We start from the raw sequence: 27120 nt of genomic DNA on the forward strand, positions 1-27120 counted from the left end.
GTCCAGTGAATTAAATGCAGACTACCTGCTATGCCAGTTGAAAGCTTTCATCATCTGGTCTTAACCTGCCTTTCCAAACCTGGCTTTGATTCCATTAAAATGAAAGCCTTTTAAAGACAGGAACCTCGTATTTCTCATTTCTATATTCTCATTGCCTAGTATGATGTCTGACACATTTGATGCTTGATAAATGTTTATAAATTGAATCAAATCCCCTTCACGTTCATGGCATCAGATGAACCTGCGTTGTGTGTTTTCATCTCTGTGTGCAGTTCATGCTCTTCCTTCACCTGTCAAGCTCCTTCCAGGCCAAGCTTGAAGATCACCTCTGCTGTTAAGTCCTGATCCCCTTAGCTAGAAGTGACTTCTCTTATTTCAGAACTTCAGGCACACTTGGGGACTTTAATGTATTTTCCCTTGTGTTGTGGTTATTTGTGTATTCCCGCTCCTCCGTCCCCCTCTCCTCTAAAGAGCGAGCTCACTGATGGCGAGGACAAGATATCTGGAGTCCCTTAGATGCTAGCTGCACAATACCCTCCATATAACAGATTCCAGACAAATATGTTTTATTCTGAGTAAATACTATATACTATGCAGTACTGAGAAACCATTAAAAAGGAAAACCTAACTATACTAATATAGAAAACCTCTAAGACAAACATATATACCTTAAAGTTTAAAAAAAAAAAGGTAGAATAATAGATGTGATGAGTCCCTTTATATTTTAACCCCTCCCCAAATGTGTGTATAGACACATATATTTAGAAAAGGAACTAGAGGATGCACACCAAATAGCCGAGGGTGGTAACCTTTGCGGACAGAGTGAGCAGAGGGGAACAAGTCCTACATGCTGCTCTGAACACTTCGGTATTGTCTGGATCTTTTGCAACAAAAATTATTTTGGTTACAAAGATAAATTCTGAAATTAAAATACTGCATGAATGAACATGAGACACAGCAATCCAAGGCGATGTGTGGGAGGTGTTGAGGGAGTTGTGCTAGCGGAGCTAAAGGAGCCAGGCCAGGAGAAAAACGTCCTTGTGACTAGAGGCCATGGCAGCTTTGCATACCTTAAAGGAAAGCAGTGTTTCTAAACAAGGGAGAAAGGGTATAAAGGCAGAGGGCCAGATATTTGGGGAAAATGAACCGACCAGTTTGGCTAAAGTAAGGGATTTAGCCAGAAGACCAGACAGAGGTAATTGGAGAGAGAAGGGAGAGCTGGTTGTGGAGAGCCTTGAATGGCAGTGGGAACCCACTGAAAGCTTCTGAGCAAAGGGTGACCATGCACACTGCACTGAGGCATCGGCTGACTGGAATGGTGCCACTGAGGTGGACGGCTACTGTCTTGTCCAGCTCTGAGGCTTTGTTTGGTAGGTAATCTGAATGGGAAGGGGTGAGAGAGGATGGTAGCAGAAAAGGGCAAAACTAAGACAACGTCACCCACAGAGGGCAGCAAAGCCCTCTTGGACCCGGAAGGGACCATGGAGGAAGGAGTTTTCTCCTTGGATCAAGTTAGGAGGAACCTGAAGGACAGAGAAAAGTAGCATGGTCCTGGGAAAGGCAGGGGAGCAGGCCCAATCCTGACTCAAGGCACAAGTTAATCAGAGGGCCACTTCTGGAGAGGTTTCCACCTTCAAAGGTGTCTGTCAGCAAGTACGAGAAACTACCACAGACCCCTGGCTTCCAAGACTCATGGGGCACCCATCATGTCCAGTTTGGTCAAGGGCAATGACGTCTATTCATTCATCAAGGTTGAGTGACTATCATGCGCCAGATAGTAAGCAAGGCACTGCTTTCTAAATGGTTTTAATATGTTTGACGGATTGTTAATAAAGTCAGCATATACAAATCTGGGTTCGAAATCGAATGGCATGTTTTCAGGAGCATGCCTATGCCCTGGCTGACTAGATGTTTTCTTTTCAGGTATGGTTATGCGCTCGTAACCAGGAATGAAGCATGACCTCCCTCGCGCACCCTGCCCTTTGGCTGTTCTAGCCAGGGATGTCTCATCCCATCAATGCAACATCTGGCATAGGCAAGAACAGATTCTCCATCTCCTATTTATTACCTAAAGGCAGTATTCCTATACTCAGAACCCAGAAAAAAGCTAGCATCCAAATCCCTGTGATGCATCGCCCCACGCTAAGCCCTCCAACCCTTACAAGGCCTTGCACTCTGTCTTAGGACAGCTCTCAACGCTTGTGGGAGGAAGTGCCAGGTGGCCAAGTTCATTCTCAAACCTCCTGCCTGGCCCAGACTCACTGTCCAGACCTCCTCAGAGACAGCTCTCAATGCACCCGGTTTGGAGGAAGGGTCGGGCAGGAAGGGTGCCTGGGCAGAACTGGTCAGCTCTGGGAACAGAGAGCCAGAGTTCTGGCTTGCGAGGCACCCTCTCTACTCCACCACATTCAGCTCAGAAGCCAGCTTTGCTCCTAAGCTCGAGAGAGCCCAGATACTCTCTTCTGCAGCTCATGGCCATAGTGACACAAACAAGGAGACGCTTACCTTCAAGGCTTGATGGTGAACAGTCCTGGCCCAGGTTCCTCACTTCCAGACTCCAACCACTGCCTTCAGCAGCATTGTGCCCTTTACCACACTCAAGGCTCAGATTTCCTCAGGCCTAACCCTTTCTTCCCTTTGCTCAGGAACTCAGGATCATCCTTACCCATCCCAGTAATCAGGGCCAGGAAACCTAATTTGAATGAAAAACCTGCAGAGGAAAAAAGGCACCTGGATCCTGTGACTCCCCAGTGACCAGCCTGATACTCTAACCTCCAGTTACCAGGCTAGAAAGTAGAAAACTGGACTTTGACCCTTCTACCCCCACACCCTTCTGAACTGGGAAAGAGACTATTCTCGGTAGTATAACTGCCTGCAAAGATGCCACTCTCTGCTGCAAGTAGCAAGGGGATATCCCCCCTACACACTTACTCCCCAACTCTCACTACCCCACGTGGTACTCTACGCTTATCCCAAGGATTCCAGAGTATCTCAGAAATAGATTCCCTGGTCTCTCCCTCAGTACCGTGGTTTGACTCCATTCTTAGCACATGTCTGGAAACACAGGAGGTACAAAATAAATACCTGTCAGTTTTCTGCTTTGACCAGTCTAGGTACTTGAAACTGGAAATGATGCAGTGACTCCCCGAAGCCTTCAGACCTTATACCTCTAGTCTGAAAAAGTCATACATACTCACACTCATTCTCCCTGTCACTGCCTCCATCCCACCTGGACCAATCCAAGTACTTCCAATGGCTTTCTCCAGGCTCATTTTAGAAGCTCCCTTGCCCAGATTATCCTGAAGTGGATCCTAGGCCCAGATCCTCTCCCAAGCCATGAATGAAGAGCTATTCGTGTTTCTGGGAAGACAAGGTCGCTGTCTGTCCTAAGAGCTGGATGCTAAACATTTACCTTCCAGGTTAAGTCTCCCTTTCATCTCCACATGTCCCCCCCAACCCCAAAAGATGGAAAGTTTAAGCAAAAGCCACAAGAGAGCTCCCTCCACCTCCTTCCTGGCATCCTAGACCGCCTACTGAGGGACAGAGGGACTAGGTCATCCTCTTCCCCAAGTTGTCAGGGGTCAAAAGACCCCCACTGGCCTGCCATCCAGCTAAAGTCCTCTCCATTATCATGATCTTATGCGAGGTTGTAGCTCTAGAAGTTATCTATTTATTAGTATACAAATAACGTGCTTGGGAAAGTGCTCCTAACTTATCGGTCACCTCAGTCACCAAGCAGGACTTCTGAGGAGCCTAGAAGCAGAAAAGCATCATCTGATTTTGAGCGGTAAGTGGGTAGTGTTCAAAGCTGAAGAGGTTAATAAAGTGATGTCTGGTTGGAGCAGTTTAAGGGTTTCATAAAGGCAGAAGCACTGGTCCTTGAGGGTGATGACTTATTTTAATAGCAAGAGAGGGGCTGAAAAGGAGAATTACCAGGGGAGGCAGCAGGGAGGTAACTGAATACAAATGATATACTTCACACTGGTACTTGGGGCTCTCAGACCTATTATATGCCTAAATCCTGTCCCTTTCCCATATCAACAGGTTGGGAAGACCTCTGTCCTCAAAGCTTAAGAAAGTGGTAAGAGTCGGGAAGACCTGCCGGGCTCATCCAGACCTCACCCCACCCCCACCCCAAGAAAGGGTAGCACCACCCCTTTCTTTGCCTGAGTAATAGCAGGAGAGGAACACAGGAGTGGTGGGAGTGGGATGGGAGGATAGAGGCTTGTCTTTTGCCTCGAAACATTATCTCTGGATGAGGCTTGGCTTCCTGACAATGGGGAACCACACACCTAAAGCAGAGGTGACGCAGGGCCATCGGCTGTAAGGAGGATCAAGTTCATTATACTACTCAGACCTCTACCCTTCACGCTTACTCACTACCAAAATCCAGAACTAGATGGGTGAACAGACTCCAATCTATGGATGAGGGGACCCTGTTCCAACTGGAAGCACCTGATGTGCAGGCCTGGGGAGATCTGAGAGTGGAGGCAGTGTGGGGCACTCCACATGCAGGGCCCTCTAGCTAGTGAAGTCCCTAATGTCCACTAAAAGGTGATAAATATGGCTAAGTTCAGGGTTAAACCCTTTACAATTAGAAAGGCAAAGTCACGAAGCCCTCACACTCTGGGGCCCAATTCATTTAAGCTCCCTTTTGGGGTATGACGGGAAATAGTAAGCAGTGTGGAGATGAACCTAAGCTCCTCTATAACCTCACTCTCCCCAGTCAGGGGTACGCTTTACCCCGCTGCTGAGGGAAAGAGCAGTCTGGAGAGCGGGACCAGAAGCAGAAGTACCCTCACCATTCAACACTGTCCCAGGGCTGCTGCACATCAAGGATGAAGGTCTGCTCCAGAGCTGCATAAAACAAGTTTAATTTCCAACCAGGGTCACAGTCATCGCGTATCCCACATTTTGAGCAAGGAGAGAGAAGGTGAGTCATTAAACATATACAGTCTACATTCCAGAGGAGGAAAAAAGAAGAGAAAAACCAGTTCAGAACTGCAGTTACCACTGTAACACCACAAACTTTTAGGGGGGAAATTTAGGGGAAATCCCCAGGGAGAAGAAAGGCTGGAACAAAGGAAAGCAAAAAATTAAACCTACCGGAGGAGAGTGGGGGAGGGAGTGGGCAGAAATGGAATGAAACACCCAATCCCAAAAGAGCTTTTAGGTGAATGGGAATGTAGAAAGGGCCAGCCTAGCAGCCTGGGATACTACCAAGATCACTTACTGCCCCCTGCTGGACAGATCCCCAAGCAGCACTTACATAACCTCTAAGGCTGCTTCCTAACACCCTCAGCCCCACTAGTCCCTGAAGCCCCCCAAACCAAGGTGGAGGTGGGTCTAAAATGAGAAGAACCCATTTAGGACTGGCATCTACCTAGGCAGGGTCAGAGAGGGCGTGAGGAAGGAGAAGAGGCAAAGTCCTCACCAACCACAAAGGTACAGAGTGAAGAATCCTAAGTAGGAAAGAACCAAGGAAAGGGGAGACAAATAGGCAACAGCAGTGACTAAGTTGAGAAGGCAAAGGAAAGGGTTCAGGGAGGGAGAGGCAACAGGGGCAGGAGCAAAAAAAATCGGACAAAATAGAGACAGAGGCAAAGAAAAAGTGTGGAGGGAAGCATCTGTGGGGTCAGGGGAATGAGCGCATGTTAAAATGAGACAGAAGCTCCAGCACCCCCCTCCCCCCACCAAACACACACACACACACACACACACACGCATACACACATACAAGGCCTAGAGAGCAAGAGACCTGCATACACCCGCTGCACCTCGCGTAAGTAACACATCACTAAGGAGCTGGCACTGAGGGAGACACCCCTGGAACCTCTCTTTCACAGTTCAGTCTGGGGTGGGGTGGGGGGTATTGATCCTCCTGCTGTAGACAAAGGTGACAGGAAGCCTAGTCCCATGGGGTGGGGCTTGGGACAGCCCTTCTGGGAAGGGGTCCCCCAGCCACGCTGTGGAGGCCCTGACGTTAGCAGAAAGGTTACGGGCGGCTGTCTTGGAGCTCAGGGCGCAGCCAGCACACACAGGAGCCCACAGAAAAGCCACGGCTTCACAGAAACCTCAGAAGTCAGGACCCAGGCCAGGATCTCAAGGACAAGCGCCTCCTGTAGACAGAGACATAGTAGCAGCAGCTTCTGAACAACTACATAATGATGAAGGGAGGACTCTGAAGACCGCCGCATCCCACCAGCACCAACAACCACTTCAGAGTCCTATTCCCTCCATTCCAACGCCCAGACCCATTTATGGGAGGTGGGTGAAGAGGGCAGGAAAAAGCTGTTGGGATGGAGAGGGAGGACAGCAGGATGGTCTGAGGGTCTGGAAACAAAGTTTTCACCCTTCAGCACATCCTGGACTAGAGAGAACTGGAGAACAGGGGGATTGATACTGAGGTCTGCTATGTCACCCCCACTCCCTGCTCCTCATTAAACCAGCCAGCCAGGTCTGGTCAGACCAGCACAACTACCAGGGTGAGGAAGCTTCTGACAAAGGACAGATGAACCACCCAGCCCCAAGATCAGAAGATGGGGGGATAGGAAGGCAGGAATAGGACTGATCTGTGTATCACCTTCTCCTAATAACAAAAGAGGATGAAGATGGAAAACCTGAGCCCCTCTCCCCAGTGCCCTGGGTCCCAAATACACCCCATGGTCTTGCTACCTATCCCCACCTCCCACCTAAAGCTCCTGAGGAACAGATTTAAGGATGAGGGGGAGGATCAGCTGAACACTCTGAGCTGGTAAGAGTGAGTGGGTTCCTCTCTCCTTCCCACTAAAAGGCAGGGCAGAATGGCATCTCCTTGGGAACCGTCATCTAGAGATAAATGCCACCCCCCTGCCCTAAGTGGGGTGGAGAGGGATAAAGGAAGATGGTGGCAGAAAGTCCATCATCTGTCCTATCATCCAGGAAAACACCTACCTGCAGAGGAGAGGAACCAGTGCAGGACTGGGGCAGCCTTCCCTCCCCCTCCTTCCCTTTATCTCAACAACATGGGAGGGGAAGATGATAGGTGAGAGTGGGCAATGTCCTGGCTCCAAGCCCTGAGCTGCACTCCACCCTCCACCCGCTCCTTGGCCCCCATTATATATCTCTCTATACAGGTATATACACGCGCACACATGCACGCACACAGAGAGGCCCGTGCAGTTTCCATGTAGAACAGGGGGAGAGCGGCAAAGGAAAGGAAGACGGGGAGCAGGAGAGGGGCCTATGGGGAGAGAGGAGGGACTCAGATGCCAAGAGCACACCAACCGGAGCCAAACGAAACCAGCTGGAGAGAAAACCCCATCCCACCTCCCAACCCCAGAGCTTGGGGAGGGGGGCACCCCATGAAACCATAACAACCTTGTTTTTGTTTTAAATCCGGTAAATTGGAATGATTCATCATTACGACAGCAACTGGGGACTGGTCATGGAGGGGGGAGGGGAGGGAAGGGGAGGCAGGACTCCTGTTGGGCATACGGACATGATACCCAGGGCCCTGGCCACACTGGCAACAGGAAGGAAGGGCAGGGCTGGGGCAGGGAGACAGCAGGGGCGGGTGGGGCGGTCGGACAGGGCTGGTGTCTGGCTCTCACTTCTTGTTTTTGAGCTGATTGGCCAGCCAGTCCAGGCCTTCGTACAGCCCGTCCCCGCTGGTGGCACAGGTGGCCTGAATGTACCAGTTGCGGTGACGCAGGGAATGCAAGCCCAACTTGTCTGTGATCTCAGCAGCGTTCATAGCATTAGGCAAATCCTGGAGCACAAGGGAGACACACGAAAAGGAGCTTCAGGATCTTTCGAAGGCTTCTAGAGCGACCATCTACCACAGACTTGTAGACTAGCACCCTCTCCTCCTCCTTCAGTGTAGGAACCCAGAGCAAGATCCTAAAGAACTACTTTGGATTTAATCATCCTAGAACTCCGGATCCAAGGCACTAAAGATCATTCCACTGAGCAGGTGGAAACCAAATATGGGTTGGCAGGGAAGTGGAGATGTGATTCAGACTGGACGTACAATCAGGTCTGTCTGACCATAAGAGTGAGGGCAGTTCCACCAAAGTAGACAATAGGTAAGAAAAAAGAGGGACAGGAGGTGAAGGATCTACCACACCAGTCCCTCTGGACAGAAATGTTGCTAATTAAAGCTGGGATGGAATGGGGTGGGGACAAGAAGAAGAGCATAAAGAAGCCAACTAATCATATTTCCCACACTTTCAAAATTGAGAGCATAGTCATGGGGCTTCCCACACAGTGGGCCCCAAGACCCCATGATTTCCACGGCCAGGCTGCCCTCTCTCAAACCCAGGGGTAGGGAGATGTCACACCTGCTTGTTTGCAAAGACAAGGAGCACAGCATCCCGGAGCTCATCCTCTGCCAGCATCCTCATCAGCTCCTCCCGGGCCTCATTTACTCGCTCCCGATCATTGCTGTCGACCACAAATATCAACCCTAGGGAGGCAGAACATGGGCTGCACAGAGACGACAGATCAACTCCCCTCCCCCACCACCAAAAGATAACACCCTCCTTATACCCTCCAAATATCTGCTCCCTTTTCTCCTTGTCTCTCACCCCTAGGAACCGCAGCAGGGCAAAAGTTGGTTACCGATAACCAAGAACAATAGCCATACTCTCTGCTCACACCCAACCAACCCATGCCAGTCCATGGGCAATTCACATGCCCTACCTTGGGTGTTCTGGAAGTAGTGTCTCCAGAGAGGCCGAATCTTGTCCTGGCCACCCACATCCCAGACTGTGAAGCTGATGTTCTTGTACTCCACTGTCTCCACGTTGAACCCTTTGGCAAAAACAGACAATGGTCACTTGGCCTGAAACACCAGGCCTGCAAACGATGCCCCAGTGGGCTGTTTGTTTCCCCCAGCCGTGGCCATGTCCTAGCAAGGGAAAGAAAGCTAGGGCTTCCTCAGACCTGATGTTCCTTGACTTAGTCGTGGAAAGGCCAAAAAGAAAGCCTACGAGAAGTGCAAGAGGACGAAGAGGGCCAGTCAGGAAGTTCACAGTCACCTCGGTGAGACAACCTTCCCCGTTCATTCTCTCAGTTTTTGACTCTCCCTCCTGCAAAAGAAATGACTCAGCCCCACTCCTGTACCTTGGCCACGAGAGTCTGCCTCAGCTAAGAAGTAAGGCCTGTGAGGCAGAGTGAAGAACAAGAAGTGAGCTATAGTCCTGGAGCCCCAAATACAGAACCAGCTGCTGCTGCTGATCTGGAGCCGCCTTTACAAGGCAAATGTTCTCTCTCCTGCAGACAGGACTTAGCCGGGATCAGGGCCACCAAGGATCTAAACTGAAGCAATTCCAGGCCTCTGGCAGGAACATCAAAGCCCTTCACCTGCTTTTCAAACAACAGAGAACAAACCAGCTCAGTGCCTGAGGGCCACTGTCAGGTGCCAGGCTGAAGTTCCCGCATTAGAGAGGGTGAGGGTAGACAGGCAAACAGCAGCCCCAGCACCTGCTAGTAAGCTAAATAACCATTCTTCCCTGAACCCCACAAACTGCAAGGACTTGCCTGGTGGCCAGATGGGGGATCTAGGAACGGGGCCCCTGTCTGGCTCAGCGGCTGGCATGAAAGCCTACATCCAAGCTGTGCCCTTACCAATGGTGGGAATCGTGGTGACGATCTCGCCCAGTTTTAGCTTGTACAGGATGGTGGTCTTTCCTGCGGCATCCAGGCCCACCATCAGGATGCGCATCTCCTTCTTCCCAATCAGGCTCTTGAGAAGGTTTCCAAAGATATTACCCATGATCACAGCAGCCGCTTTCTGAGGACAGCGGGGCGCAGTGAGGGCAGTGGCAGTCTTGTTTTGGCTTGGTCCCTGGTATGGAGGACTTGATCCTAGGCAAAGAAATGCAAACTTATTACCACCATCTGCTTGTCAGGATTTCACATTAATGGCACTGGCTAAAGTCATGGCTGGAGTTCTTTCATGACAAACTGAGAGCCTGAGGGTACTAAGAAGATCAAGGCCCACTCAGACACATCCTGAGCCTTTGGGAGCAGAGATAAAGCAGTGAACATCCAGGACCCCTGTTTCTGCCAGTAATCTACCCATGTGACTTTGGATGAGTTATTTCACCTGTCCTTATCTGCACCTGTAAATGGAGGGGGTTGAACTAGATGATTTCTAAAGTCCCTTCAGTCCTGAAATTCTACTCTATACCCCAAGGCATTGGGAGACCATTAATGCCTCTGCCTCCCCCAACCTTACCCTGAGACTTCTGGGAAGGGTGGGAGAGGAGGGAGTGGAATGAGGAGTGGCTCTTTGTGACTCCTAACGAGGTTCAGGCTTGCCAGGTTCCCAAGGTTTATGCTCTCAGCTCTAATCAAGACACTCTGCTTCTTCCCTTCCTATATCTCTACACCTTCCTTCTACACACCAAAATTAATGAGGAAGAAATAAGAAAGCAGCACTCCTAAGAGAGGCTGATCTTTTCCACTCTGTGAAATGCCAGCTGCTAACATCATGCCCTGTTCATACAACAGTGCACTGAGAGCTGGGAGATGGGGTAGCGAGAGGCTGCCCCTCATTCCTCAGCCACATAGGTCCTAGGCTTGCCGTGGCCCGTCCCAGGACAGCTGCTCCACATGGCCACCTGCAATGAGGCAGTCAGCTCATCCTCTGCCTCTGCTCTAAGCCCCTTCGGTCTATTCTCCACAGAGCAGCCAGACTGATTTTAAAGCCAAAACCAGGTCATGTTGATCCTCTATTCAAAACCCTCTCTGGGCTTCATAGCTCCTTTTCAGTAAAACCCAAAGCCATACCACGGCCTATAAAGTCCGGCACAATCTGCATTCCCGTTTCTCTCATCAGATCTCCTACTCTCCCCTGTGTATACTCCACTTCAGTTCCCCAATACCTTCCTGCCTCAAAGCTTCTGTCCTTGCTGTTCACTCTGCCTGGAACACTCCTCTCCCAGACAACCTTCAGGGAGCACTCCCTCACATCCTTCGGGCATCTGTTCGACCGTCACTTTATCAAAGAGGCCTTCCATAACCACCTATAACACACACACACCACTCTACACCATTTATCCCACTTTATTTTTCTTCATAGCATTTATCACCATCTGACACGTTACGTATTTGTTTCCTGCTGTACTGTTTTTCTCCTCCTACTGTAATGTCAGCTCCTTATCTATTTTGTTCCCTGCTGTGTTCCCTACCTTGACTAGTACCTGGCACACAGTAGCTGAATAACTGAACTAACTCCCAGGTCTCTACTGACCTGACTAGCAGTTCACTCAGGTTAGACATTTCTGCCTGCTACATAATCGGGAAAGATGAAGGGAGCAGTTGGAACACTACAAAAATACAAAATGCCTCTCTGCGCACCCCATCCACCGCCCCCGACAGACAGAATCAGAGTCATTCATTCCCTCTCTTCTTCCCTCCCTTCTCTATGGCTCAGGACAGCCACAGAAATGAATCTTTGAAACAACAATGAAACGAGGGTTCAGAGTCACCCGTGCCAGCCAGTTCTCTGGGCCCGCGGGAGACATGCATCAGCGGGCAGCTTATTCGGCAATCGCCATATGCCAGCAGCTGGCATTCTCTACAGAGTCTAGGAAGCAGAGATAAACACACGCACACCCCAAACCCAGTAGGCGAAAGAACAGGTTAAGACAGAGTGCACCCAAACCCAAGAATGTGAAAGGTGGATGGGGAGGAACCCTATTTACAAGCTAAAGCATGGCGGGGTTTGGTGGGAGTTTAGTTGTTTTTTCAAAAACGATTTCAGGTTTTTTTGTTTGTTTCCTACTCTCCTCAGTTTGCAGCGAATTCCAGACCAGTACAAAGGAGCCAGATCAACAGCTCCTGGAGACCAAAGTACTAGTTTGTCCAAAAAACAGAAACAATGAGTGCTTATGGAGTGTTTCATCTTCAAAGACCTCCCCAGACATCCACTAATGAGCCAGGCGTGGTGCTCCGGGTGGGTTCTGCAGATGAGCCCTGCCCCTGACCCAGAGCGCTCACATCCGGGGGGAGGGCCTGGCTCAACTTTGGCCTCAACTTCAGTCAAGTCGCCCACTAGCCATCCTCCCTGCTCATCCTGCCTCAACCACCCAGGCAGACAGATTCCCGAGGATTCCTGAGGCAGGAGGGGACACCTGCCCAGCTAATAAGATCAGATCCCGCCAACCTTGGTAATCTGTGGTAGACAGACTTCTGGTTCTGCTGCCATCACTTCCAGAAATTTAGACCTTCCCCAAGTCTTCCTAGTTTTTATCTTGTCTCCAGTTCAGGTGTCATTTCCTTCAGCTCCAGATGATACTCTGCTTTAAAGCTTAAGTAACAGGCTTTGGCCCAGATTCTGAACTGAATTTATACCATACATTTACCTTGCTTTCCTTCATGACTGGAACTGTTGCTGGCTGAATGATTACCAACTGTGAGTCGAGCAGTGGCTGAAAGATATCCCTTGCCGCAGAACATGCATACACTGTCCTTTGGTTTGCTCCTTTGCGAAGCTCTCATGCTAAAGTCTTGGTTCAAAATCTGATCCCAGTGTTACACTTATTTCTATTTTCTGGCATGCTACATAAAGCACCCTGAATTATCTGAACCACTCAAGTGGCACTACGTTATGGAGTTTTTTCTTCTTTTATAAGTCTGTATGTTTACCGTCTCCCCAAGTTAACTGTGTACTCACCACGGGCAAGGACTATGCCTTTTATTTATTTGGGATCTTTCCTTGCTCCCAGTGCCAAGCCCCCCGTAGGAGTTCAGTCAAGCACACTGGCTAATTTTAGCCTCATCTGAGGAGGTCCTTCTATCATTTCTTCTGTCCCAGCGGTTATCTCCGGGTAATGCACAGATGGTTGCTTAGCTTTCCTGTCAATTCTTGGCCATTTTCCACATATACTGACCGCAAGACTGGTTTGGGAAAGCCATGAAAGGATCAGAAGACTAAAATTGGTAAAATTTTCTCTTGTCATTTAATACTCAGTGGGGCTGATAGATAACTAACAAAATATTCAAGTAGTTACCATGTGGCCCCCATGACAGCCCAAAGCCTTGAAATTAATGGACATTACAACTCTTCTTTAATATAATCAGGAGCTTGACTCAGATGAACATTCCAAAGGGGGTGCTGGCTTTCTTGTCTTGGCTTCCCCTGTGCCTGTTTCCAGATAGCATACTGCCCCTACCATCAGGATGGCGGCCACTTTCAGCTTTGTGCCATGAATACAAATCTATGGCTATCTAGCCAATTCTCACTTTCACCACAATGCATTCCTAGAGAAAGCTCTGGGAAGCAGATGGCAAACAAACAAAACCTGGATTGTACCCCTACGTACTGTACTGCCTATAGTCATTCTCTTTTGCCACAGATGGCACTCCTGTGTCAAGAGGGCAAAATACCAGGGTTCTATGGGCTGGCAGAAACAGGAAGCAGTTAAAACTAAAGGTGAGTGGCTCGAGATGAAAAATGGAATATAGTAATATCTCTATGAACGAAGAGTATGTCTCAACATTCTATTCTACAGTTACAAACTTTGTTATCTCCTCCCTATGCGCGACACTGCAGGAGTTCAACCAAGCACACTGGCTGATTTAAGCCTCACCTGAGGATGTCCTCACCGACAATCACTTACTGCCCCCAATCCCTCTCTCCCACCCTCCAGGAGGGGCAGGCTATTGCTGTCACTGTTCAGTTATCTGGACTTGAGGCATGCCTGCTCCACCCTCCAGGGGATTCTGAGAGTCACAGCTCAGTCTGCCACACACACTGCCCACTCCTGATGCAGGAATGTGTCCTGAGACACCCCGAGGGGACTCCTGATCCAGCACCTCCTCTTCAGGCTGCATGGGCCCAGGGAAAGGACGACCAGAGCTTCCCAAATCCTGTGCTGCCCAGGCAGGGTGCACTAAACTGCAGGTGCAGCTTTATTCCCAAACAACCTTCCAATTGAGATAATCACGAATAGAATCTCTATTAGATGCTATTTTTAGCACAGCCAATGGAGCAGACCAAAAAATTTAAGAAAACCAAAGCAGGGTCTGCCTGTATTTAGTTTCCTTAGTGCAGCTGGCTTGTGACCTCTGTAAACTTTCCAAATTTTTGCCTCAAGAGCACTGTAATCAGCACACAAGAACTCCCAGATTAGTATCTCAATGAATTCTATTAGGCTCAAAGATTTCCCAAAGCCAAGAAACAGCTTCTGATGCCAGCTTCCATCCATTCATTAAACATTTATTGAGTATAATGAACCAGGGATACAGAGGAAGACAGTTTCTGCCTTCATGAAACTCAGTCAATGGGAGAGAAAGACTAGGAAACAGAGGATTACTGTGGGAAGATAAGAGTGGGATAAGCACATAGTTTTACGGGGACAGAAAGCTGGAGCAGTTACTCAAGACTGGAGGATAAAGGACAATTCCCAGACATGATTCTCAGGTCACACCTGAGCTGACTCTTAAAGGAAGAATAGGAAATAATCAGACACTATGGAATAGGGAAGGTGGGAGAGGGAACAGAGTGTGCACAGGCACAAAGACCTGAGTTAGAGAGGGCATTTATTAGCCAAATACAGGTGCGACTAGGAGGTCATTTATGTGGATGCAGCATGGTGAGTAAAAGGAAGGATGAGGCTGGAGAGAGAAGCAGGAGCTAAATCATGAAGGGCCTTAAAGGTCATACTGGGTAACATGATCAGATACGTGCTTTAGAGACCATCCTGGGCTTCCCTGGTGGCGCAGTGGTTAAGAATCCGCCTGCCAATGAGGCGGGCACGGGTTCAAGCCCTGGCCTGGGAATATCCCACATGCCGCGGAGCAACTAAGCCCGTGCGCCATGACTACTGAGCCTGCGCTCTAGAGCCCGCGAGCCACAACTACTGAAGCCCGCGCACCTAGAGCCCGTGCTCCGCAACAAGAGAAGCCACTGCAACGAGAAGCCCACGCACCACAATGAAGAGTAGCCCCCACTTGCCACAACCAGAGAAAGCCTGCGCACAGCAACGAAGACCCAACGCAGCCAAAATTTTAAAATAAAAAATAAATAAAGATCATTCTGGGGCTTCCCTGGTGGCGCAGTGGTTAAGAATCTGCCTGCCAATGCAGGGGACACGAGCCCTGGTCCGGGAAGATCCCACATGCCACGGAGCAACTAAGCCCGTGCGCCACACTACTGAGCCTGAGTTATAGAGCCTGCGAGCCACAACTACTGAGCCCGCGAGCCAAAATTACTGAAGCCCGCACGGCTAGAGCCCGTGCTCCGCAACAAGAGAAGCCACTGTAATGAGAAGCCGGCACACTGCAACGAAGAGTAGCCCCAGCTCGCCGCAACTAGAGAAAGCCCGCACGCAGCTACTAAGACCCAACTCAGCCATAAATAAATAAATAAATAAATAAAAGACCATTCTGACAGCAGTTTAGGGAATAAGTTAAAAGGGGGAAAGACTGGAAGCATAGAGACCACTTGGGAGGTACAGTAATACAGATAAGAAAAGTTCTGAAACAGAGGTGGCAATAGAGAGGACAGAACAGATTTGAAACAACAAAATAGTAAAATCCACAGGATTTAATGACTAATTAAATGTAGGAAGGAAGAGAAGAGTCAAAGATGATTCCCAGGTTTCTGGCCTGTGTGATTCAGTGGCAATTCTTTAGGCAGAAAACATAAGAGGAACAGATCTGAGAGCGAAGATGTTTGTTTTTAGATTAACGCGAATTTTGAGGTGCTACGGTATGAAGCTCAGGAGAAAAGTCTGGTCTGGGTATATGGAATCATCTGCATAGATAGTAACTGAAGCCCCAAGAGGAACCAAGATGATCCAGTATGGCAGCAGTTACGGGCTGCCTACCAACAGCCACCTTCCCCTTCTTTCTTCTAACAGAACCCCTACTTTGTTCAGATGTTGGCAGGGAGTGGGTATGAACTACCCCTCGCCAGCCCTAGGGTATGAAAACTGATCAGCTGAAGGGATGTGGGCATTCCATTTCTCTTGCCAATGACCGAGTCACGAATGTTTAGGCACTACCTAGGGCAATAAAGATGTAAGGAAAGTCTGCTGGGAGTATCTGGGAAAGTTTTCCTCAATCTTAAAAAAGAACATATGTCAATGCTCTCTCGTCCAGCCTTTGGATGTTAATGTAGAAGGGTGAGATGCTGGAGTATCTTGGGTACATGAAGGGACAGACATAAGAACACTAGGATATCAGAGCAGAAAAACTGAGAAAACTTGGGTCCTTAATAACACTGTCAAGTTGCTGGATTAAAAAAATAAATAAAAAGTTATGTGGCAGCCTGGAAGGGAGGGGAGTTTGGAGAATGGATACATGTATATGCATGGCTGAGTCACTTTGCTGTGCACCTGAAACACAGCAAGGATTAACACTGAAATTAACGATTAACCTGCAACGATTAACATTGTTAATCGGCTATACTCCGATATAAAATAAAAGGTTAAAAAAAAAAATAAGTGTTCTACCCCTGGACTACTTCTGTGTGTGGTAGAATATACATAACATAAAATTTACCATTTTAACCATTTTTAAGTGTACAGTTCAGTGGCATTAAGTACACTCACACTATTGCACAACCATCACCACCATGCATCTCCAGAACTTTTTCATCTTCCCAAACTGAAACTCTGTACCTATTAGACAATAACCCCCCTCTCCAGCCCCTGGAAACAACCACTCTACTTTCTGTTTCTGAATTTGACTATTCTAGGTATCTCATAAATGTGGAATCAAACAATATTTGTCCTTTTGTGTCTGGCTTATGTCACCTAGACTTGTTGCTACATGTTTAATAAATCCTTTGATTGTTTGAGCCACAGGTGTGTTTTCTATCTTTTGCAACTGATACATCTTAATTGATATATCTAGGAAGAGTGTGTACAGTGAGACAGGAGAAAAGGCCAAAGTCAGAAACCTAGGGCACATCAACATTTAAAGCAGTGGGCAAAAAAGAAGGCCAGGAAAGAGAGTAGGAAGCAACCAAAAGGGTAGAAAGGAAATCAAGAGAGTGAGACATCAGAGACACCAATGAGGAAAGAACATTTAAAAAAAAAGGAGGGTCAAAGGCTGTAGAAAGGTCAAATTAAGATAAGGCCTGAAAAATACCTACTGAACTTAACTACTAGGCAATCAGTGATGACCTTGTTATAAATTAGAACATATCTAACTAAAATTAGCCTCCATTTAACTCAACTAGCAGCATTTAGGCTCAAGCCAGAATCCTACGCCAGTTTCCCTTCTAGTCTGAGAGGAAGACTCCAGTACAGGATGACCTGAAGGAGGCCACAACACCAAGTGAAGAAGGATTCTAAATTGCCCTGATAAAGACCCAAACACCGAGAAAGGGTATGGCTTTTCCTACGGACAACCCTCAGCAAATGAGTCAGAGCAGAGCATTAAGTCTGTTTCAGAATACATGACTTCGCTAGATAAAACAGTGGCCGGATAAAAACTAGACTCATTTGTTTCCTTGGAACATTCTGTGGCACTACCCTCTCACCAAAGCTTTCAGCTTGCCCTATTCTTAGAACCTGACCAGTTTACAACTGCACCATCTCCTGATATTTGATGGCTGCTCCAATGCCCACATCGATAACCTTGGATATCCAGAACACTGTACTTTCCTAATTATAAAATCACTTAAATTCCATGAGTAATCAGCCTAAAGCCCTAGTAAATCTTTGCCCCAATCTGGTCCCACTATGCAGGTCAAGATGGAACTGCCAATCTTAAAATGTGTATGGAGACACAAAAGACCCCGAATAGCCAAAGCAGTCTTGAGGGAAAAAAACGGAGCTGGAGGAATCAGACTCCCTGACTTCAGACTATGCTACAAAGCTACAGTAATCAAGACAATATGGTACTGGCACAAAAACAGAAATATAGATCAATAGAACAAGATAGAAAGCCCAGAGATAAACCCACGCACCTATGGTCAGCTAATCTATGACAAAGGAGGCAAGGATATACAATGGAGAAAACACAGTCTCTTCAATAAGTGGTGCTGGGAAAACTGGACAGCTACATGTAAAAGAATGAAATTAGAACACTCCCTAACACCATACACAAAAATAAACTCAAAATGGATTAGAGACCTAAATGTAAGACCAGACACTATAAAACTCTTAGAGAAAAACATAGGAAGAACATTCTTTGACATAAACCACAGCAAGATCTTTTTTGATCCACCTCCTAGAGTAATGGAAATAAAAACAAAAATAAACAAGTGGGACCTAATGAAACTTCAAAGCTTCTGCACAGCAAAGGAAACCATAAACAAGATGAAAAGACAACCCTCAGAATGGGAGAAAATATTTGCAAATGAATCAACGGACAAAGGATTAATCTCCCAAATATATAAACAGCTCATGCAGCTCAATATTAAAACAACAAATAACCCAATCCAAAAATGGGCAGAAGACCTAAATAGACATTTCTCCAAAGAAGACATACAGATGGCCAAGAAGCACGTGAAACGCTGCTCAACATCACTAATTATTGGACAAATGCAAATCAAAACTACAATGAGGTATCACCTCACACCAGTTAGAATGGGCATCATCAGAAAATCTACAAACAACAAATGCTGGAGAGGGTGTGGAGAAAAAGGAACCCTCTTGCACTGTTGGTGGGAATGTAAATTGATACAGCCACTATGGAGAACAGTATGGAGGTTCCTTAAAAAACTAAAACTGGAATTACCATACGACCCAGCAATCCCACTACTGGGCATATACCCAGGGAAAACCATAATTCAAAAAGACACATGCACCCCAATGTTCACTGCAGCACTATTTACAATAGCCAGGTCATGGAAGCAACCTAGATGCCCATCGACAGACGAATGGATAAAGAAGATGTGGTACATATATACAATGGAATATTACTCAGCCATAAAAAGGACTGAAATTGGGTCATTTGTTGAGACGTGGATGGATCTAGAGACTGTCATACAGAGTGAAGTAAGTCAGAAAGAGAAAAACAAATATCGTATATTAACGCATATATGTGGAACCTAGAAAAATGGTACAGATGAATCGGTGTGCAGGGCAGAAACTGAGACACAGATGTAGAGAACAAATGTATGGACACCAAGGGGGGAAAGCGGCAGCGGGGGCAGGGGTGGTGGTGGTGTGATGAATTGGGAGATTGGGATTGACATGTATACACTGATGGGTATAAAATGGATGACTAATAAGAACCTGCTGTATAAAAAAATAAATTAAATTAAATTAAAACATTTTTTAAAAAAAGATGGAATTGCCAGTGCACAGATGAAAACAGGAGGCAATGATTTGGACAAAGCCACCCATCATAGAGCAGCCTAAGGATACAGAAGACAGGGAATCACCTGCCTTGAGCGATAAGAGCCATCTGTGATCCCCTAGCACCTCAAACACACTTCTACTCTTATTCACCTTTGTGGGTTTTGCTTCCCAGAGCTGGAACTTCCCAAATAATGTGCCTTTAATGCAATACAGGTCAGCTGGAGATACTGGTCCTGTCAATACTGGACAGCTAGGCAGGGCTTAGGGTGGCTAGAGCCCATGGGCCAGTCATCTCAGGTTGCAAGCAGCTATGCCTATTTCACTATTACCATTTTCTCTGTATGCCATGGTGGGAAAAAGTTTGGGAAGTATTTCACTCGACTCTCAGTCCCTTGCCAGCAGGGACCATGCCTTACTCATGTTCCCAGCACCCAGCTCCATGACTGATCTGTAGCTAGTGACTGATATGCTTGTTGCTGAACACGGTTCTACTGATGATGGCAAACGTCTGCGAGGTTGAGGAAGACAGTACTCTTTAGGTGATCTCCAATCCTTTTCCTGTATCTGACAAACTGGAGAAGTGGCTTCCACGTTCTCAGAGCCCTAGGGTTCCCGGGATGGGATTCAGAGCCTGCCTGGGGAAAAGGGAGAACTATATGAGAGGCTCTAATTATGTTCGCCACTCTCCACCACTACCACAGCAGCAGCACTGTTATGCATTTTACGTATCAGACTTCAAATAAGATTTTATATAAGGTAAAGTTCAATTGCTTTTTTTAAAAAAAGTGGAGGATAGGGGACAAAACCACTCCAATAGAGAGCAAATGTTATTCTGCATCCTAAATCATGTTGAAATTTAAACATTTATGCTTGACACTCTTGTGTTTAAGCTCATAAAGGACAGGTTATGGGAATTCCCTGGAGGTCCAGTGGTTTGGACTCTGCGCTTTCACTGCCGAGGGCCTGGGTTCAATCCCTGGTTGTCAGGGAACTAAGATCTGCTACACCCAGGCATTTCACCTTTCTTCAGGAATATGGTGCTAATGGTGGATCCCTGAAATCTTGAGCCATTTCCCTTCTGGTCCATATGGTGCAGCAGATCCTTTGCAGAAGTCCATGACAAATCTCTAACACCTTCATAGACTCCCTACCTCAGTCAGTTCTTTCCTAGACTACAATACAAAGCCTTCAAACATTTGTAGAACTTTCTCCAAAGGCTCCCCATGTCCTTTCATTATCAAAAAGCTTTATTAGCATTCTACCTATATTTGCAATAGATTTTGGAAAAGGTACAGTACACAGAATTACAGATATCGCAACTCTGGATCCTAATACAGTACATTCTGAAACAAAGGCAGACATTTAAAGGAGATATGACTAAGTGAAAAGAGTGGCCCAGGAAATGGAGGATGCTAAAATACTATCTGAAATCTAAAATGATGGGAGCCAGGAAACTAAATGCCCAACCTAGGACAATCAGGGTGCTCTTTTATGGAAGAGTCAACCATTACCTCAGAGTCACACTGAACACTATTTTTGAGCCCCCATATCCTCACCCTACATCCAAGTTGATAGTTCAGGGCCCCTGCCTTGCTCCAGCTTCACCTCCCACTCAGGCAACAGGAGCTGCCTCTGTGAGGCTGATGCTGAAAAAAAGATTTCATTGCTTCTAAGCCTACGACCAGCACAAGAAGTCATGGTAACAATCATCCCTCTACACAGGCGCTTCAGGCGGCAAGTTGTTCTTTTGTAAACCTCCTCTTTAAGGCAGCCCTGAGTGCTCATGTTATTATTTCTATGATGATGGTGATTATTAATAGCAGCTAACATTTACTTGAGGCTTACTATGTGTACTTTGTTTAATACTAAGTGCTTTACATGTATTATCTCATTTAATTCTCATGCCAACAGTATGCATAGGTACTATCATTATCATACTCTTTACAGATGAGGAAAATGAAGCTAAAAGAGGACAAATAATTTCACCAAAATCACACAACTAGTAATTAGCAGAGGCAGGATTTGAACTCAATTTTGTCTGATTCCAAGGTCCACACTCTTAATTACCATACCATTTTGCCTCCAAATTCACCTGCAACAAAAATGGTGAAGGGGGGCTTCCCTGGTGGTGCAGTGGTTGAGAGTCCGGCTGCCGATGCAGGGGACACGGGTTCGTGCCCCGGTCCGGGAAGATCCCACATGCCGCGGAGCGGCTGGGCCCGTGAGCCATGGCCACTGAGCCTGAGCATCTGGAGCCTGTTCTCCGCAATGGGAGAGGCCATAACAGTGAGAGGCCCGCGTACCACAAAAAAAAAAAAAAAAAAAAAAAAGGTAACGGGAACTATGCGTACACCTGAAACTAAAACAATACTGTAAATCAACCATACCTCAATTTAAAAAAAAAAATGGTGAGGAGAGCCAAATACAGTGACATGTTTTGAGTCTCAAGCCTCTTGACATCCACTTCTAAAGGTATTCCACAGAAAGCAGATTCCATCTGTAAGCAGATTCCACAATTTCCCTCAGTTATTGATTCAACTTTAACAAACCTGGTTTTAAAGAACTTCCTCCTTCTGACCAACAAATCCCACCCACTGTCCTCTGAGTCCATTTTCTCTATTATGACTCCAGTGGAAGAGACTAGCAGAGGTAAACACACTTTATGACCCTTTGTGCACTTAAGACTTCACTTCCACTCTTTTAGCCTGCTGTCTGCTCTCCTTTACACTTGCATTCAGTTTAATAATAGCAGCTACCATTCACGGGCACCAATTCTATGCCAGGCACCACATACATACACTGGCTCCCTTCTCCGTAATTACCAGGATCCCAATCTGCAGACAACACTCTGAAGGACTTAGGTCTAATGGAGAGACCCCTTTGCCCACAATGGGGAAGCAGGAGATCTGGGATTTCTGATAAATAATGACTCTGTGTTCTAATATTTTTCTTTTGGGGTCTTATTTTCATTATCCACGACTGTTTTTTGCCTCTTAGGAAGGTGGAGAGACCAAGACTTCTTAATTACAAAGGCTAAGGACCTTTACACTCTCACTCAGCTATCTTCAGGCACTCTCCTTGACAGCCAAGCCCTCTCCTCCTCTTTCCTTAAACTGTGGTCAGAAAACCTGAGTTCTGTTCATTCACATCCTGTATTCATCATGAGTGCCTACTGTGTGCCCAGAGAGTGTGGGAGATACAAGATGGGATCCAATTCCTGAACTCAAAAAGCTTCTTTTCTTTGGAAAAGCAAGACATACACATAAAAATTTTCACTGAGAGGGCAGACAGCAGAAGCAAGAAGAACTACAATCCTGCAGCCTGTGGAACAAAAACCACATTCACAGAAAGATAGACAAAATGAAAAGGCAGAGGGCTATGTACCAGATGAAGGAACAAGATAAAACCCCAGAAAAACAACTCAATGAAGTGGAGATAGGCAACCTTCCAGAAAAAGAATTCATAATAATGATAGTGAAAATGATCCAGGACCTCGGAAAAAGAATGGAGGCAAAGATGGAGAAGATGCAAGAAATGTTTAACAAAGACCTAGAAGAATTAAAGAACAAACAAACAGAGATGAACAATACAATAACTGAAATGAAAACTACACTGGAAGGAATCAATAGCAGAATAACTGAGACAGAAGAACAGATAAGTGACCTGGAAGACAGAATTGTGGAATTCACTGCTGCAGAACAGAATAAAGAAAAAGGAATGAAAAAAAATGAAGACAGCCTAAGAGACTTCTGGGACAACATTAAATGCAACAACATTTGCATTATAGGGGTCCCAGAAGGAGAAGAGAGAGAGAAAGGCCCCAAGAAAATATTTGAAGAGATTATATTCAAAACTTCCCTAACATGGGAAAGGAAATAGCCACCCAAGTCCAGGAAACGCAGCAAGTCCCATACAGGATAAACCCCAAGGAGAAACACACCGAGACACAGAGTAATCAAATTGGCAAAAATTAAAGGCAAAGAAAAATTATTGAAAGCAGCAAGGGAAAAATGACAACATACAAGAGAACTCCCATAAGGTTAACAGCTGATTTCTCAGCAGAAACTCTACAAGCCAGGAGGGAGTAGCATGATATATTTAAAGTGATGAAAGGGAAGAACCTACAACCAAGATTACTCTACCTGGCAAGGATCTCATTCAGGTTCGATGGAGAAATCAAAAGCTTTACCGACAAGCAAAAGCGAAGAGAATTCAGCACCACCAAACCAACTCTTCAACAAATGCTAAAGGAACTTCTCTAAGTGGGAAACACAAGAGAAGAAAAGGACCTACAAAAACAAACCCAAAACAATTAAGAAAATGGTAATAGGAACATACATATCGATAATTAACTTGAACGTGAATGGATTAAATGCTCCAAGCAAAAGACACAGGCCTGCTGAATGGATACAAAAACAAGACCCATCTATATGCTGTCTACAAGAGACCCACTTCAGACCTAGGGACACATACAGACTGAAAGTGAGCGGTTGGAAAAAGATATTCCATGCAAATGGAAATCAAAAGAAAGCTGGAGTAGCAATACTCATATCAGATAAAATAGACTTTAAAATAAAGAATGTTACAAGAGACAAGGAAGGCCACTACATAATGATCAAGGGATCAATCCAAGAAGAAGATATAACAATTATAAATACATATGCACCCAACATAGGAGCACCTCAATACATAAGGCAGATGCTAACAGCTGTGAAAGAGGAAATCGACAGTAACACAATAATGGTGGGGGACTTTAACACCTCACTTAAACCAATGGACAGATCATCCAAAATGAAAATAAATAAGGAAACAGAAGCTTTAACTGACACAAAAGACCAGATAAATTTAAGTGATATTTATAGGACATTCCATCCAAAAACAGCAGATCACACTTTCTTCTCAAGTGCACACAGAACATTCTCCAGGATAGATCACATCTTGGGTCACAAAGTAAGCCTCAGTAAATTTAAGAAAATTGAAATCATATCAAACATCTTTTCTGACCACAACGCTATGCGATTAGAAATGAATTACAGGGAAAAAAAATGTAAAAACCACAAAAAAAAAAAAAAAAATTTTGACTACGCAAGGTAATAACTATGCTGGGAGGCAGGAGGCATGTGTATATGGGATACAGGAGGACCCTTCCCAGCTGAATTCCACGGTCAATGATCCATTCTGTGAAAAGGTGAGTCAGCTTCTTTCTTAGAATGAGCTTTTCTAGACGTGTTATTCAAACTCGGGTCTAAGGTACAATGACCAATTCACTGACCCATTCCAGTCATAGCAAGTGGAGACCCCCCAACAACAAGCTCAAGACAAAATGGCAGCAAAGACTGTCAACACCTGATTAGGGACACGGAAGGAAGTATGCAGAGACTAGATTCTGCCCTGTTGCACTGACCCAAGCAATCAGACTCCTTGCAGCAGATCTCCTACCAAATAAAACTTTCATGCCATAGACCAGGGGTGACCCAATCCAACCGCGGCAGAGACAGGTTTTAAGTTACATTTCTCCCTCACCCGATGACCTCACTATTTCTTCTCACTCCTGACCACATACCACACTCCTCCTGGCCTGGCCAGAGAGAGACCAGCAGTAATACAACCCAGAAAGAAGGCAATTCCCCAAAAGAGGAGCTACCACTTTGCTAATCAAGTGGCCCGTTTTCAACAGGGAATTCCACACACCCCCGCCCCCTTCCCGCAGACATTGGTATAAGCAATGGCTCCATTTTCTGTTCCGGGAATCCTGGTACTTCCTAAAGAAAGAAAGCGGATTGGAAGACAGAAACTCTGAGCCAGTGACAAGATGCTCCCTCCTCCTGTGAGACCGCCCCCGCTTCGCCTGGGGGAGGAAGGCACCACCTCTCTTCTCCAAGCAAGATCAGATCCCCCTCCCCCTCCTCCTGCCTCCTCTCCTCTTGCTCCCCACCTGCTGCCCTCTTCCCGACTTGCGGTCCCCAAGACCCGAAAGCTCAGCCTCCACCAAATAGTGCCCCTGGAGTGCCCCACTAGCCTGTGTTCCCGGTTAATCCCTAAACCCCCTAAACACCCCTGCGCCACGATGCGGGGAGGGGGTGTCACCATAGCAAGGCTTCTCTCTGGTCTATTACTAAGGTGGAGAGGGAGAAGGGGTAGGAAAAAGCGACATTCCCTAGCCCTTTAATAGGAAAAAGATACAAAACAGCCATCACCGCCCCCGCGTCACCTCACCTTAGACTGCTTTCCTCCCCCTCAACCCCAACCCTTCAAAAGCCCACCTCCTGCAGGCGAGGGGAACCTAACTGCAACCCAGGTCGCCCCCTTGTGCGAGGCGGAGGACAAATTCATGTGCGCCCTCCACCCCCACCCCAGCTCCGTGTCCTTCAAATGCGGGGGCAGGCGTGTGGCTGGCCCGGCGCCCCCTCTCCAAGCTCTCTGGTGGGAAGGACCACACCGGCCCATGCCAAGCAGTGCCGGGCGGGCGAGCGAGCAAGCGGGGGTGGGGGTGGGGGTCTACCTTCTCAGCTCCCACCCCGAGTCTCTCCTCTACCGGGACCCGCCTTCCCTCCTCCCCAGCCCCTCACCTGTTCCTGCTCCCAGCTCTGCCGCTGCGGCCGCCGCCTCCGCCCCCGCAGGTTCCGCTCGGCTCTCGCTCCACTCTCTCCGGCTCCCTCCGCCGATTTCAGCGCGGCTGCTCCCCTGGCCCCGCTCCCAGCTCCCTCCTTCCTTCCCTCCACCTAGCACCGGAAACCGCGAAGGCTACAGGAGCTGTACGGCGCACCCTCACCCCCAGACCAGGATACTTCCCACCTCCCCGATCGCGCGAGAACTGCGCGGCGGCGAGCGGCAGTTCTCGCGAGATCCATCACCATGGCAGCTGCTGCAGCAGAGGCAGCGGGCATCTGAGTGGAAGACCTGGCGGAGGCCGATGTGGGGGCTGGAAACTGCGGGCGGCGGAGGCGGGAGCTAGGAAATGGGGGTGAGACAGTGGGGACAGAGGTGAGAATCGCAAGCCTCAGAGCCATGTCTGTTATTTAAGGACTGGGCCGCATAATGGGCACACTGGAGACTGGGACTCCTTGGGCAAAGTCAGGAAGGAGCAGAAAATGAGTGAACAGCCCTTGCTTTGGACCTTAGCTCTCATCTTCATTTTTTTAAAACTTTTTATATATACATTTATTTATTTATTTTTGGCTGCGTTGGGTCTTCGTTGCTGTGCGCGGGCTTTCTCTAGTTGCAGCAAACGGGAGCTACTGTTAGTCGTTGCGGTGCACAGTCTTCTCATTGCGGTGGCTTCTCTTGTTGCGGAGCACGGGCTCTAGGCGCGCGGGCTTCAGTAGTTGTGGCTCGCGGGCTCTAGAGCGCAGGCTCAGTAGTTGTGGCGCACGGGCTTAGTTGTTCCGCAGCATGTGGGATCTTCCCGCGCCAGGGCTTGAACCCGTGTCCCCTGCATTGGCAGGCGGATTCTTAACCATTGCACCACCAGGGAAGTCCTCAGCTTCATTTCTTAATCAGGGCTACGTGCACCCCCCTGAGAGCCCTCACTGCACCAGCGTTTCTACTCACTACTAAGACTAGGTTGCTTGGGGGTGAGAATCAAGAGATCCTTTCCATAGGGAAGAGGGAGAGTGATGAATTTAAGAGACTGAAGGAAACGGCTGGACACTGGGTCAGTTAGGAAGTTGGAACTTGAAAGACAAACGGTTGAAGACCAGTATTCAGAGGTATGGTTTGAGGATGTGTACCTAGATGAGTATGAATTTTAGGATTACAAGGAAAGTGAGAGATTTTGCACCCGTGTTTCTCTATTCCTGCCAACCCCCACTTTCCTCACACTCATTTCTGCAGCTGGTCTAGACATGCAAATCTGCCTTGGAACAGTCAC

The 27120-nt window shown here is 47.3% G+C and overlaps 1 protein-coding gene across 1 annotated transcript; it reads right to left on the bottom strand.

The window, feature by feature from the left end:
• Positions 1 to 4886: 4886 nt before the first annotated feature.
• On the bottom strand, positions 4887 to 26032 carry ARF3 (ARF GTPase 3). Its single transcript, XM_082665045.1, has 5 exons — positions 25820 to 26032; positions 9610 to 9849; positions 8683 to 8793; positions 8322 to 8446; positions 4887 to 7750 (listed from the first exon to the last, which is right to left on the bottom strand). Exons 2-5 carry the CDS (start codon positions 9755 to 9757, stop codon positions 7589 to 7591), a joined length of 546 nt encoding a protein of 181 aa, XP_082521171.1. The 5' UTR covers positions 9758 to 9849; positions 25820 to 26032; the 3' UTR covers positions 4887 to 7588.
• Positions 26033 to 27120: the final 1088 nt, after the last annotated feature.

This window comes from Grampus griseus (genome assembly GCF_964374135.1).
Source record: "Grampus griseus genome assembly, chromosome: 11".
Classification (NCBI taxonomy): Eukaryota; Metazoa; Chordata; class Mammalia; order Artiodactyla; family Delphinidae; genus Grampus; species Grampus griseus.